Raw genomic sequence first — 14,592 nt, 5'->3', positions numbered from 1 at the left:
TATATATATATATATATATATATATATATATATATATATATATATATATATATATATATATATATATATATATATATATATATATATATATATATATATATATATATATATATATATATATATATATATATATATATATATATATATATATATATATATATATATATATATATATATATATATATATATATATATATATATATATATATATATATATATATATATATATATATATATATATATATATATATATATATATATATATATATATATATATATATATATATATATATATATATATATATATATATATATATATATATATATATATATATATATATATATATATATATATATATATATATATATATATATATATATATATATATATATATATATATATATATATATATATATATATATATATATATATATATATATATATATATATATATATATATATATATATATATATATATATATATATATATATATATATATATATATATATATATATATATATATATATATATATATATATATATATATATATATATGTATATATATACATATAGACATATATACATCTATATACAGTAAAAAGTACAAATGCATTTTTACCTATCCCAAAGTAAATCATGTAATGTTGTTATGAGGATGGCAAGTACCAACCTGTGCTGGAACAAATGCCAACAACGAAATGTTTCTTACCGGATACCGCTGCATCTGAACACCTACGTAATGCTCAAACTATTTGAACGTATTCATAACACATCGAAAACTCGTTCTCTATCTTTGGTTACGAACTCAATGGTTGCGACTAAATTATGAACACAGAAACCGTATTGTTGTTAGAGACCGTGAATTTCGCCGCTGAAAAGCATCGAAACCAGCGCCGTAAAGACCCAGAGAAAACGCCGTATATCAACCACCCCATCGGTGAGTTCCTAAATCCAATCATAAGATGCAGGTAAAATATCTAATACAATAGCCAAAAAGTCTATTGTGTATTTTGGAACCTGAAAAAAAATTGAACCCTATATTCAAAATTTTGCATGTAAAATAAAAGATTCACGCCAAAAACAACAACACATGAAATACATGTAAATTAGTCAGGAGAAGTTAACTTTCTATGATAGATTATATTGAAATTAGTATTTATATCTCCATTCCTGTCATATAAGGTCAATTTTTCATAAATGTGGTTTACATGATCTGACAGGTCTCAAAATTATTATTTTTAATCAAATATAGGGTTACCTGTGACATTTGCACAGATATTTTCTTTCTATCACTGATACATACAGTCGTACCTCTACTTCCGAAATTAATTGGTTACAATACGTTTTTGTAACTTGAAAAAATCTGTGTGTGTGTGTGTGTGTGTGTGTCTGTGCGTGCGTGCGTGCGCTTGTGTGTGTGCGCGTGCGTAACCCCCGCGCACGCACACACACACACACACACACACACATTGATATATATATATATATATATATATATATATATATATATATATATATATATGTATATGTATATGTATATGTATATGTATATGTATATGTATATGTATATGTATATGTATATGTATATGTATATGTATATGTAGATGTAGATGTAGATGTAGATGTAGATGTAGATGTAGATGTAGATGTAGATGTAGATGTAGATGTAGATGTAGATGTAGATGTAGATGTAGATGTAGATGTAGATGTAGATGTAGATGTAGATGTAGATGTAGATGTAGATGTAGATGTAGATGTAGATGTAGATGTAGATGTAGATGTAGATGTAGATGTAGATGTAGATGTAGATGTAGATGTAGATGTAGATGTAGATGTAGATGTAGATGTAGATGTAGATGTAGATGTAGATATAGGTGTGTGTGTGTGTGTATGCGTATGCGTATACGTATACATCAACATATACATATACAAATACATATACATGTACATATACATATATTTTTTATTATTATTATTATTTTTTTAAAGATTTTATTTATTTTTGCTGAAAATCCACACTGCAGCCCTGTGTGGAATAGTTCGCCCACCCCTGCTAGAGATTACTAAATTGCTGGGCACTTGAAGCTCTTCTAATTCTTTTTGCTGTCTCTGTTGCAAAGGAGTAGCAAGGATTCTCAGCCATGAAGCTGGTATCACTGACGTCGTGGTATTGCAAGTATGTCTATCATACGTCTATAGTACATTCCTATCATATGTCTTTTGTTGCATCCAATAAACAAAGTATGTGCTTGTATGATCTTTTCCTTGAAGGCTGCTCTTCTTCATGACACTTTGGAGGATACAGACACCAAGACCCATGAGTTGGAAACTGAGTTTGGACAGGTTGTTACTCGGGTTGTTCAGGAGGTGACAGATGATAAGAGTCTATCCAAACAGGAGAGGAAACGCTTACAGGTGGAACATGCACCTCACTGTAGCCACCAGGCCAAATTGGTCAAACTTGCAGACAAACTCTACAACCTCAGGGATTTGAACCGCTGCACACCTGACGGTAAATACATTAATGCCTGTCTCTTTACCGAAAGAAAATATACACAGAACAGTTTTTAAAATGTAGGCTTACTGGCAAACAGTCTAGGTCAGTGTTTCCCAACCGATGTGATGTGAGGAATGGTCAGGTGTCCCACGGGAAATTGCTAGTCCTACAATGTAATATTCAGAGAGAAAAATGTTCTCCCCGGGCCTTCATAGGGTTTCTCCAGGTACTCCGGGTTCCTCCCAAATTCCAAATACATGGATAGTTGTACCCTGGGATTGGCTGGTCACCAATTCAGTGTCTCCCCGCCTCTGGCACAAAGTCAGCTGGGATCAGCTCCATCACCCCCCGCAACCATAGTGAGGATAAAGCAGTTCAGAAAATGAGAGATGAAATACAGGGGCCCCAACAGATGAATGGGTAGCACTTCGGCCTCATAGTTCTAACCCAGAACTTCTGGGGTCAAGGGTTGGATTCCCACTGTGTGGAGTTTTCATTTTACTCACCCTGCGATTGCCTGGCAACCAATTCAGGGTGTCCCCAACTTGCTCATAGTTAACTGGAATAAGCTCCAGCACCACTGTGAGCCTTTTGAAGATAAGCGGTTCCATACCTGTCAACCTCGAACCATTTGTGATCTTACCAAATTTTGTTTTCGCCCTTACATATATGTATAAATACATGGAAAATCTTACCACTTTACTTTTTTGACAGGAAACGGAAATCACATGGTGAAAGTGTTACAAAACGAAATGTTTATCATGATCTTTTTTTTTTAGCCAATCAGAGGCGCCGGTACATATATCACTTGGCAGACATGCGTTTCCGGGAAGAAACAATGGCGGATGGTGAAAAATGGCTAGAAAGTGCCTTAATTTATTTTTTTTTCTCAAAATCACCGTTTAGCGTACCATTTTCATGTGTACAGCGTACCAATATAAAAATGGGCTTTCAGTTGTACCAATTACGGCGAGAACGTACCAGTTGACAGGTATGCGGTTCAGAAAATGAATGAATAATGAAATACATTCTTCACCCATTGTGATCGCTTTCACTAAATTTTGTATTGTATGTATAGTGAAATAAAATGTATTTGTCTCAACATTAAACAAATGCTATTCAAATACAATTATATATCCAACTTGACCCACTGTTGTGCATCTTTTTCAGGCTGGGACGCTGAGCGGGTCCAGCAATATTTTGTGTGGGCCTCTGACGTTGTCAAAGGCCTGAAAGGTACCAACTCAGCTCTGGAGAAGAAGCTTGAAGAGCTATTCAGACAGAGAGGAGTTCAGCTCTAACATATCAGCAATACTAAGAAATTCATGGTTTCCATTAAAAAAATATTCAATAAAATAATTTGCTTTGCATATGTTCGTTCGTATTGCATTTTTCTGAAAGTCTCACCTTTTATACAAAAATATATATTGTGTCATGCAGCCATCAAGTTGTCAAATGGATAATATGCACTGATACAGAAAGTAAAGAACATTGGATATATGATTATTATTTGAAGGACAGATCCTGCCATTAGCGTTCAGTCTCTTCAACATATATATAGTGTAACCTTATTTATTTATTAGATATTTTATTTTGGTCTACACAGTGTATTTTCCTGTGTCTGTGATTTCAGCTTCTTCCTACTGCAACAAAGTGAATTTCCCAATTACGGGATGAATAAAGTTTAATCCAATCTAATAATTATGGATTTTTAAGTTATTCTATTTTAGTGCTGTATTGTCAGTTTTGTGAAGTACTACTACTACATGTAGTGCGTACATATACTATGAGCCACCTTCGCTCCAGACCAGTAGGTGGAGAAGAAAAAGAAGGAACAGCCGAAGAAGACTTTGGCTCCGCCCACTGTATACACCATAGTGGTGGTGCACGGATAGCCACTCAAAATTTGGAGCACTGGCACGTTCCTTTGCCAGGAAAATACGACTGAATTTGGTTTGACCAACACGCAGCCATGTCTAACCACGATCCCGTCAACATGAAGCTCCCAGCTATACAATCCACGGCTGGAGCCGTACCCGTCCGGAATGAGAAAGGTGAGACATTGTACTGTACACTCTTAGCTAAAAGCCTGCTAGCATACCAGGCCAATGCTAACCCTAAACATCAGCCCCTCGTCTTAGACCTAGAATGTAGTTAAGACAAGGCTGATGTTCATCTTGGACCTTAATGATAAGACAATTTATTGTTCATTAAGTTAAAATGTATTTTCGAGGTCTTTAATAGTTTTTAGTATTTTTATAATTATTCCTTACTGTAATTCATCAATTTTCCCCACCCAATATATTCATATAGTATTCCATATTATGTACGTATCATTTTCTGAACCGCTTTATCCTCACTAGGGTCGCGGGGGGTGCTGGAGCCTATCCCAGCTGCCTTCGGGCCAGAGGCAGGGTACACCCTGAATTGGTGGCCAGCCAATCGCTGGGCACAAGGAGACAAATAACCATTCATGTTCACATTGATACATGGGGGCAATTTAGATGTGGATGTAGGAGGAAACCGGAGTATAATCCACGGGGTAAAATGCCAATTCCACGCAACAAGAACTGGATTTGGGATGGAACCCTTGATCTCAGAACTATGAAGCCAACTCGCTAACCACCATTTATTTAATTTAATTAATATCATTGTTTCTCTTTGTAAGTGTCTGGTTGTACTCAAAATTATGGTCCATTGACATTCTTGTCTATTTGACCAAGTAAATCCAAAATGTCAGTATACGTTTTTACAAGTGAGAGACATGCTATACCTACACGACAGTTGAAAACATGTTCACATTATCAAACAACATGCACAGTTGGCAATTAAACTTAAGATTTTTCTTTAATTACTTTTATTTTGCAGTGTATATCTAAAAGACTATCATTGAGGTGCGATATTTTCAATAACCATTAATATCACTCAATACTTAGTGTCAAGATGTATTTTTTGAAAAAATGTCAACATTGTTTGTAATACGTGTGTTGTTGTTTTTTTTTTTTTTTTTTTTTTACATAGGTGAGATCTCAATGGAGAAGGTGAAGGTGAAACGATACGTGTCAGGCAAACGTCCAGACTATGCACCGATGGAGTCATCAGACGAGGAAGAGGAGGATTTCCAGTTTGTTAAAAAGGGAAAGGAAATTGAACCTGAGGTGGAACAAGAGGAAGAGGATGTATCGGACCCCCGTCTAAAGCGTTTGCTCAACCGTGTCTCGGAGGACGTAGAGGAGAGGTATAGCATCTCTCCTGAAGTTTGAAGTCATGAGATTATGCATGAATAGTTAACCCCTCGTCTGCATCTTCATTCAGGCTGGCGAGACATCGGCAGATAGTGGAGCCAGAAGTTGTTGCAGAGAGCAGCGAAGACTCTGATGAAGGTACCTGGCATCCACAACGGGAGGAAAGCAGTGAGGATGAAGAGGAGGAAGAGGAAGAAGTTGACGATGAGGTTGTTGTCAATAATGTCTTTGATGTGTTTCATGCATGTTTACTGTTTGGTCGGTAATATCGCTTCACTGCTGAGTAAAAATGTGTCAATCATTTGATAGCTTTTAAGATACAATCGCATTTTTAAAAATACAGATAGCCTTTGATTTGACATTGTTCAGGTCTAACACAATAGGAGTTAAGAGACCTTAAACACCCACCCATGAAAATTTGGTAGCAAAAGCATGACAAAAACTACTGTGATATCCGGACTATAGGCTGCCACTTTTTTCCTCCGCTTTGAATCCTGCGGGTTATGAGGCGTTGTGACACAAATGGATTTTTACAGGCCAGCGGTCTAATAGGGTTGTCGAATGTATCTAAGTATTATTACTAGATTTGTTCGGATACGATATTGGTTTGCACAAGTATTCATTTTTTTCGTTCCGACTGACGGTCTTGGCTGTGCAATTCATTTTAAGTGGGAGGGTTGGCTGCCATCCCACTTCAAATGGATTGAACGTCTACTAAAAATAAATCGCATATTGGCCAGAGGAAGAACAAATTTAAGTGACAGTGTTATAGGTCCAATCTACTTCACATGGATTGGACTAGTGATTACATTTTGTAATTGGATTGGATTGGGTAACTTTATCCATCCCGGAGTTTATATTTAGTTTTTGAGAGGCACGTGATTAAATGTCAATGATACTAAGAGTTCATTAATAACAAATAAGATTTTGTTACTCTTATGTAGTATCAAAAATGTTATCAAGCGTTCTTTTAAAAAAAAAAAATGTAGAACCAATATTGAATTGAAAAGATTTGATTATCCCTGCGGTTTATAGTCAGTCCAGTTTGTCTTATATGAATATGATATAGTTTTCTTGTCAAATTATATGGGTTTAGCTGATAGTCAGGTGCACCTTTTTGTACAAAAATTACAATACTGGCCTCGAAAGAAAAAAAAAGTACATTGAAGACGGAAACACCTCAATCTTTTTGCAGGAAATTGAGAGGCGTCGAGCGACAATGCGGCTACGAGCAATTGAACGCAAGACTGAAGAGATGGAAGTCATGGAGTTGGAGGAGGAAGGCAAATCTGGGGAGGAATCAGAGTCTGAGTCTGAATATGAAGAATATACAGACAGTGAAGATGACGCAGAGCCCAGACTTAAACCAGTCTTCATCCGAAAGTGAGTGCTCCTTTCATCATGTGAACAATTCTATGCAACATTCTTTACACGCAGTGGTCTCAAACCAGTCCTCAAAGGGCCGCAGTGGGTGCAGGTTTTCATTCCAACTCAACAAGGATACCTTTTGCAAGTGCAATCAGTTAATTAGAGTCAGGTGCTACTTATTTTAAAGACACCTGATTGGTTAAAATGTCGGCACTGGATCGGTTGGAACAAAAACCAGGACCCACTGCGACCCTATGTGGAACCGGTTTGAGACCACTGCTACAGCAATTATTTAAAGCAGACTCAGTGTTCTTGGTGGGGCAAATTCATGCCAAAAAGATTTAATGTGGGCCAGACTTGTTTATTCTTGCCTAAAAAGGTTACCATATTTTCTCGCATATAAGCTGTATTTGTAACTAAAAAATCATGACTGAATCAAGGGTATGACTGATATGCGCACAAGACTCACGGCGTTGCTATACTCTTTTTCACCAGTAGATGTAGGCAAATTAACATTTCCTATTTGTTGGTTATTTTCTGTTTTGCAGTAGAAAAAACATTACTGAATGAATGACTAATTTATGATATTGTATCTCAGAGAAACCCCATGCGCTGATTTTTCTTAAGATTTTCCCCTTCAAAGTAACACATTTGTACTCCCTATTAAAACCATGATTATGAAGGTAAAATTTGTGAATTGGGGGTGGCTTATACGCAAGAAATTTTAGGGCAATTTTAAGGGTCCGGCTTATATACCAGAAAATACGGTAACTTACTGGCCACCATTGACGCGGAAAAACATCCAATTCATTTTGACTGAGAAGGGCGAACGAACATTCCGGTAGTTGAGTCGGTTCTCACAGTCAAAATTGTTTGGATGTCTGGCATTGTCAATGGCAGTGAAAAATTAGCACCACCGCCAGTTTAAGTGGATTAGACATATATTGTTGTTAATGGTAGAGAATGAATTAATTTTACATCACCTATCAATTTAGGGTACTTGCTGTAAATTTTGGCTCATTTCCTATTGATTTTTGGGGGAATTTCCGGGCCACTTGCTGTTCATCGTTCACTTTATGCTGATTTTTTTGGGGTTTTTTTTTTCCTGTTGTTTTGAGGCATAAGGTTTCTTGTTAACTCATTGGCTGCCATTGACGGAGCAATTTTTAGTTTCGTCAAAAGGCGAAAAAACTAAGGTGAGGAAATGGAGCAAAATGTGCGAACTTGATCACACAAGTCAAAAATGTCTGATTTTATGGCGCCCAAGTGAAGAAAAAAACATTTGATTCTGCATGTACAGTGTGAGTGAGCTACTAAGGGCCTGATAGGCCACTTCTGTCCGGCCGGTGGGCCGTATTTTTTTTACATTGCCAAGAGTAATTCAGTGGTTTTGCCTTCCAGAAAGGACAGAGTGACAGTGGCAGAGCGGGAAGCTGAGCAGCTAAAGCAGAGAGAGCTGGAAGCCGAGGCCAAGAGGCAGCAGGAAGAGCGGCGACGATACACACTGAAGATCGTCGAAGAGGAAGCCAAGAAAGAGTTTGAGGAGAACAGGCGTAGTCTGGCCGCTCTGGAAGCTCTGGACACAGATGGCGAAAACGAGGAAGAGGAGTACGAAGCCTGGAAAATTCGCGAACTGAAACGAATTAAGAAGGACCGAGAAGCCAGAGAAGTGTGAGTAGAAGCTGATGTTATCAAATGATTCCACTGGGAAACATTTTTTATTTAACAATCATGCAAACCTAATCGACTTGGTTTATGTTTTGTGTGTGTTGGCAGGATGGAGAAAGAAAAGACAGAAATTGAACGATTCCGTGGCATGAAAGATGAGGAGCGCAGGGCCGAGCTCCGCAACAACGGTAAAGTCATCACAAACAAAGCGTCCAAAGGCAAATACAAGTTCCTTCAGAAGTACTACCACAGAGGAGCTTTCTTTTTGGTGAGTGAGTCTTCTGGCAGACAATACATCGCCACAATATATGTACAGTTTTAGTCCGACAGATAGCCAACATAACAGGATAACTGTTATGGTCACTCTTTGTGTGATGCTGTTTCTCATGATGGTCTTTTATCAAAATAGGCCAGTATCAGCAGATAGGTGTTCAGCATAAGAGGATCATTTAGTTTTTCTTTTTCGGGTTGTTTTTTTTTAATTAATTTATTTTTTTATTATTATTATGGTTTTGCACTACCTAAAGGCATGTGTCACAAATGAAAGTAGCTGAAGGAAAAAAAAATGTTATCCTCGATTATCACAAAATCACTTTGTTGCTATTTTTTTCTGTTTTTAATTGTTGAATTTGAGAAAAAATAATCATAAAAATGTGAAAATCCACGCCGAAACTCGCAAGCGGAAGCCACTCCCCTGTCTATAAGAGGGGTGACCTTTGCAATTTTTCGATTATTGTAGCCATGTCTGGTCTACATTAACCTCGATATCCGAGGGATCACTGTAATTTCCTTTCACAATCATTGTGCTAAAATAAATTGTAAAAGGAAATGATCTTCCAAGATCAACATTTGACATTGGCCAAACATTTTTTCAACAGTATTGGCTTGTGAAAATCCCATTATCAGTCTACTTTAAGCGTTGGTACCGAGGTGCATTGTGGGAGATGCTGTGTATATACTATATAGGAAAGCTATATACTATATAGCCACTATTTTCCAGGGTGTCCAGGGATGCATTCTACTTTTTCGAAGTAGAGGTGGGAACATATGGTGTTGATTTGTCCATGTCTTTTTACAAGTAAACCTATTATGTGTTGCAGGATGAGGAGGACGATGTTTACAAGAGAGACTTCAGTGCGCCCACTCTGGAGGATCATTTCAACAAAACCATCTTGCCCAAAGTCATGCAGGTCAGCTCTCGTCTGTCGCAGTGGCAAGACATACTTCCTCGATCCATTGCAAATGTCCAGTTTTTAAATACCGCATTTTCTCGCCTATAAATCGTATTTGTAACTAAAAAAAAAATGATGACTGAATCAAGGGTACGGCTTAGATGCGCAAGACTTACACTGTTGCTTCACTCATTTTCACCAGTAGATGTTGACAAATTAACATTTACCATTTGTTAGTAATTTTCTGTTTTGCAGTAAGAAAATAACCATTACTGAATGAATTTCCTTATGATATTGACTCTAATATTGTACATGTAATTCATACAGTATCATAGAAATACCACGTGTGATTCTTTTTCTTAAAAAGTAAATAGTAACATTTATATTCCCTATTAACACCATGAATATGGATGTGAAAATTGACTATCGGGGGGCAGCTTACATGTGAGAAAATATGGTATGTGGTCCAATGCTCTCTCTGATTCTGACTCATTTTCCTTCTCCCTCTAAGGTTAAAAACTTTGGCCGGTCGGGACGTACCAAGTATACCCATCTGGTGGATCAGGACACCACATCGTTTGAGTCTGCGTGGGCTCAAGAAAGTGCTCAGAACAACAAGTTCTTTAAACAGAAGGCAGCAGGAGTAAGAGACGTCTTTGACAGGCCTACTGTGAAGAGGAAGAAGACTTAAAATTTACTTGCATTGCCAGGACTTGATTTTTTTAAAGACAGTTTCTGTTTGGAGCCATCTTAAAAGACTGAAAACTGGTGTGAGTTTAGTTTTCACTGTATTTTGACCAATATTCATGTGTTTTGTCCCAAGTGAAAGACAGGCCTCAACAGTGCTCAATATTTTTTGATCCAATGCTCTTTGAGAGCTAGGTTAATGGCTTAAGATGTCTAATACATTTGTACATTTGGTCACCAAAGTATGATTTTGAATTAAATAATCTGTTCATTTTTTATTGTTGTACATGAGTTTTTAAAAAAAAATAAAACCTGTATTTTCAGTTATAGTGTAGATTTAATGGAAACAAGCACACAATAGTATTCTTTTTTTAAAATATATTTATTGTGAAAAGCCTTGCTTCAAGGGAAAAAAATGACATCATACAGCATAATTTGAAAAGTTCAATGTTACTGAAGGTGAAGAAAACTGATCAAAGAATCTTGTTTGCTCAGTTAGTCAGAGCCACCAGAGCTTCCACCACATTGCCCATGTGTTCTCTTAGACTTCGCTCTGCTGCAAATCTGGAAATTTCCATCTCTGACATCTGCAGTACAAAATGAACACCTGATCACCAATAAACACTTGGTTGCTGTTATTTTCCTAAGCACAGTAATTACTCGACATACGAGCAATTTAAGATATGAGTAAAATTTTGAAATATATATTTATCTTGGGATACGAGAAAAATGTTGATATACGTGCATACAGCGAACGCGAGAGGCTGCTCATAACATCATGGGAACTGTCCCTCGTGTAATGTCTCAACGAGCACTGGGCGGAGCATTTTTTCAGTTTTTCCGTTATTCAGTGCGAATTGCGGCGCTTGTACGCTAATAGGGAGAGTTAGCAAGTGATTGTGTTATCCTATTGTGAGGAAATTTGTGTGCATCAATTTCAAAATATTTTGAAGGGAAGACCAAAGCAGACAACCATTGATGCTTGCGTCTGAAAGCCAAAGTGGAGGCGGGCCAAATAGAGCCAACCCGGGAGAAGAAAGGTATAAAAATGTAAATCAAAATTCGAATTAAGTTTAGTGTAAGGTTAGATTGAATTTATTTCACTGGGAAACGTTCGTTCGGGTTACGAGAATATCGACATATGAACTAAGGCTCGGAACAAATTAAGCTGGTATCTCGAGGTACCACTGTATATCAAAACAACTACAATCAAATATCAGACATTGTGGGCATATTACATTTTTGCTTGCCAAATGTCTGTTTTGTGAGGTTGAAATACAAGTTTCAAAGAATATGTAAATGTGCATAAATAAAAAAAAGGAAAAGACCCTGTGAGGATAAGCATAACGGAAAATGAAAGTTTCTTTCCTAAAAATAATAAAAGTAAATGATTATGCCAACATTGCGGTATATAAGCCTTGCGGCTTTGAGTGATTAGCACGTCATCCTCACAGCTCTAGAGCCTGGGTTCAAATCCAGGTCGGTCCACCTGTGTGGAGTTTGCATGTTCTCCCTAGGCCTCTGTGGGTTTTTGCTGGGTACTCCGGTTTCCCCCCACATTCCAAAAAACATGCACGATAGGCTGATTGGACACTAAATTGCGCCTAGGTATGAGTGTGAGTGAATGGTTGTCCGTCTCCTTGTGCCCTGCGATTGGCTGGCCACCAATTCGGGGTATCCCCGCCCCTGGCCAGAAGCCAGCTGGAATAGGCTCCAGCAACCCCCGCAACCCTAGTGAGGATAAAGCGGTTCAGAAAATGAGATGAGATAATACTATACTGTGGTAAAATACACGAGTACAGAGGGGAAAAAATGTTTTCGGGGGTTTGATTTTGGGCCATATGTTACACCAGAGCATTAAATCATGAGGAAATCAGGGCACATGCTGAAATGGATGACACTTGTGTACATTAATTAAGACATAGTAAATTCAAACCATATTTAAAATTGTAGAAATAGTGCCAAACTTACAATTAACTCGACATCCTCCTTCTTGATAGTGACTTTGGCCAACTCTTTTTCTCTGAAATGAAACAAGATGCAAATTGTGTTGATGTAGTTTACTCATTAAAAAATACAGCAACATTTGTGTTGGTGTAAACTGATCCTATTTATTATCACATAACATAAAATAATATGAAAGTGCTTGTGCAATGGATATGGTGGAGATTAATTTATTTGCTTCCTTTAACGCCAACTGACGATGAGAGGGTTTCCATGTGGATTATCTTTTTTTTTTTGGGGGGGGGGGGGGGGATTTTGGTCAAAAACACAAAATCAAATGATTATGCAGAGCTGCCAACCTCTGTCGAACCCATTTCAGGAGTATCCTTGTCTCATTTCCGGAGTAAATGTGATTATGTAGAGCAATTTAAATCAAACTGTTATTATCATGTTTTTACATTTATTGAAATATTGTGTTTAAGCAAACTATTGAAAAAGTACAGCATTGTGAAAGTCTTTGTGTTTAGGTCCTTCCACATGCATTTTACAGTCATTAATTCCAATGTGTCACATTTGCATGTGCACATGTCGGTTCTGTGGAGACGGCTTCAACATGGGATATTTCGGCGAATACGAACCAATCAACTTCTGCGAGTGTCTAGGTTCCTTATTATAAATTCCATCCAAATTTCCATACATTTTGCACTTAATCCGAGCTGATATATTCATAAGACTTACCAGTGCTGTGTACTCCTACTTCTTTTAAAACCTCACCGGAAATGATAGGATTCGTTTCAAAACAAAAGACTGGGGGTTTAGTCAGCCTTAATAATACTTAATTCCCTTATGAAAAATAAGTGATAGACGCTACCTATCGATTACGAAGCAATTGCCACACTGAAGTCGCACAAGACAAATCATTAGTCAGAACTTGTAACCTGGAGGATTCACAATGCACTTGTGTTACCGAATTCATCGCGATGGTGTGGATTTTGAGAAATTTAAATTGGAAATTTGGTAATTTCCCGAAGAAATTGGCAGCTCTGATTATGTTTCACTGAATGGCAATAGATATCCAATTCCTTTGAACCAGAATTTAACTACAACTATCCATCGACCTGCAAAAATATTTTGTGACCTTGAAATGTATATAATAAAATTTGAAGCAATGTATTATATTCATTTGCTTACCTCTCTTGTTTGGCTTTTTGTTCTCGAGATCTTCTATCTCCAATTACTGACATGGCCTTTGGAGAGGGAGGAAAAAAAGTATATATTCAGCAAAAAAATATGCATGATGAAGGTCAGTTTTTATACGCAGAAACAAGGACCACATGTGGGTTAAATATCAACACGACTTTAAAAAGGCACATTTTAGAACATACTTTATTTTGACCAATATCAAAGGTGCAGTTCAGGTTTAAAGACGCAACCTCGTTAAATTTATTAATATTTTCTTGTTCAATATACATGAAGAATTTAGCCTAGGGTTAGTAGTAGTTTTGTACTTAGATAAAATATTATGAGATTTCACATTTAGCTTTGCGCCCACAATTGTGATGTCAGCAGTGGCCGGCCGCATGTGTTTCTAAAGTGAAGCTGATTCTCTTACCGTTTGTAAGTCCGAACTGGATATTTCTTTCTCCTCGGCATAGTCTGTGACCCTCTCCAAATCGGCAGCACCGCTGTCATGTTTACGAGGCTTTTCTGCCGGTTTTCCAGTACAGTTTTCGTCAGCTTCCAGGTCCAAATCGACATCACCCTCAGTCGCCATGTTTGCAACAATGAAGAGCTGACGGAAGTGTTGCCAGATGGAAAAATAGAATCCAGCCACCTCACACAGTGAAACCCCGCCCAGTTCAATACAAAAAGATCCAATCATTCAACATGTATCATTTTTACAATTCTGTTTCTATTTTCATTTTATAACCAGAAACTAATTAATCAATAGTGGTGGATACATTCTGACGGAATATTTTTTTGCCGAGAAACATTTTAATGTTTCAATA

At 37.0% G+C, this 14,592-nt stretch overlaps 3 protein-coding genes across 3 annotated transcripts; 2 read left to right on the top strand and 1 right to left on the bottom strand.

The window, feature by feature from the left end:
• The first annotated feature begins 681 nt into the window (after window positions 1–681).
• hddc3 (HD domain containing 3) lies at window positions 682–3,869 on the top strand. Its single transcript, XM_077713621.1, has 4 exons — window positions 682–939; window positions 2,123–2,178; window positions 2,274–2,514; window positions 3,670–3,869. Exons 1-4 carry the CDS (start codon window positions 828–830, stop codon window positions 3,798–3,800), a joined length of 540 nt encoding a protein of 179 aa, XP_077569747.1. The 5' UTR covers window positions 682–827; the 3' UTR covers window positions 3,801–3,869.
• Window positions 3,870–4,320: 451 nt separating this feature from the next.
• mfap1 (microfibril associated protein 1) lies at window positions 4,321–11,277 on the top strand. Its single transcript, XM_077713620.1, has 8 exons — window positions 4,321–4,553; window positions 5,521–5,737; window positions 5,815–5,953; window positions 6,940–7,127; window positions 8,514–8,783; window positions 8,889–9,048; window positions 9,881–9,970; window positions 10,464–11,277. The coding sequence occupies exons 1-8, from the start codon at window positions 4,472–4,474 to the stop codon at window positions 10,641–10,643; spliced, it is 1,326 nt and encodes a 441-aa protein (XP_077569746.1). The 5' UTR covers window positions 4,321–4,471; the 3' UTR covers window positions 10,644–11,277.
• hypk (huntingtin interacting protein K) lies at window positions 11,003–14,375 on the bottom strand. Its single transcript, XM_077713622.1, has 4 exons — window positions 14,196–14,375; window positions 13,775–13,830; window positions 12,611–12,662; window positions 11,003–11,226 (listed from the first exon to the last, which is right to left on the bottom strand). The coding sequence occupies exons 1-4, from the start codon at window positions 14,355–14,357 to the stop codon at window positions 11,131–11,133; spliced, it is 366 nt and encodes a 121-aa protein (XP_077569748.1). The 5' UTR covers window positions 14,358–14,375; the 3' UTR covers window positions 11,003–11,130.
• Window positions 14,376–14,592: the final 217 nt, after the last annotated feature.

The sequence above is a fragment of the Stigmatopora nigra genome, chromosome 3 (genome assembly GCF_051989575.1).
Source record: "Stigmatopora nigra isolate UIUO_SnigA chromosome 3, RoL_Snig_1.1, whole genome shotgun sequence".
Lineage (NCBI taxonomy): Eukaryota > Metazoa > Chordata > Actinopteri > Syngnathiformes > Syngnathidae > Stigmatopora > Stigmatopora nigra.
This window is presented reverse-complemented; position numbering and strand designations above follow the sequence as displayed.

Excerpts from the sequence above, each read along its gene's own strand:
- hddc3 (XM_077713621.1), top strand. The coding sequence starts at position 828 with ATGAACACAGAAACCGTATTGTTGTTAGAGACCGTGAATTTCGCCGCT. Across the intron at positions 2,179-2,273 it reads CTGACGTCGTGGTATTGCAA|GCTGCTCTTCTTCATGACAC; the intron begins GTATGTCTATCA and ends TTTTCCTTGAAG. Across the intron at positions 2,515-3,669 it reads GAACCGCTGCACACCTGACG|GCTGGGACGCTGAGCGGGTC; the intron begins GTAAATACATTA and ends CATCTTTTTCAG.
- hypk (XM_077713622.1), bottom strand. The coding sequence starts at position 14,357 with ATGGCGACTGAGGGTGATGTCGATTTGGACCTGGAAGCTGACGAAAAC. Across the intron at positions 13,831-14,195 it reads CCAGTTCGGACTTACAAACG|GCCATGTCAGTAATTGGAGA; the intron begins GTAAGAGAATCA and ends CCCTCTCCAAAG. Across the intron at positions 12,663-13,774 it reads CAAAAAGCCAAACAAGAGAG|AGAAAAAGAGTTGGCCAAAG; the intron begins GTAAGCAAATGA and ends GTTTCATTTCAG.
- mfap1 (XM_077713620.1), top strand. The coding sequence starts at position 4,472 with ATGTCTAACCACGATCCCGTCAACATGAAGCTCCCAGCTATACAATCC. Across the intron at positions 4,554-5,520 it reads ACCCGTCCGGAATGAGAAAG|GTGAGATCTCAATGGAGAAG; the intron begins GTGAGACATTGT and ends TTTTTTACATAG. Across the intron at positions 5,738-5,814 it reads TCGGAGGACGTAGAGGAGAG|GCTGGCGAGACATCGGCAGA; the intron begins GTATAGCATCTC and ends ATCTTCATTCAG.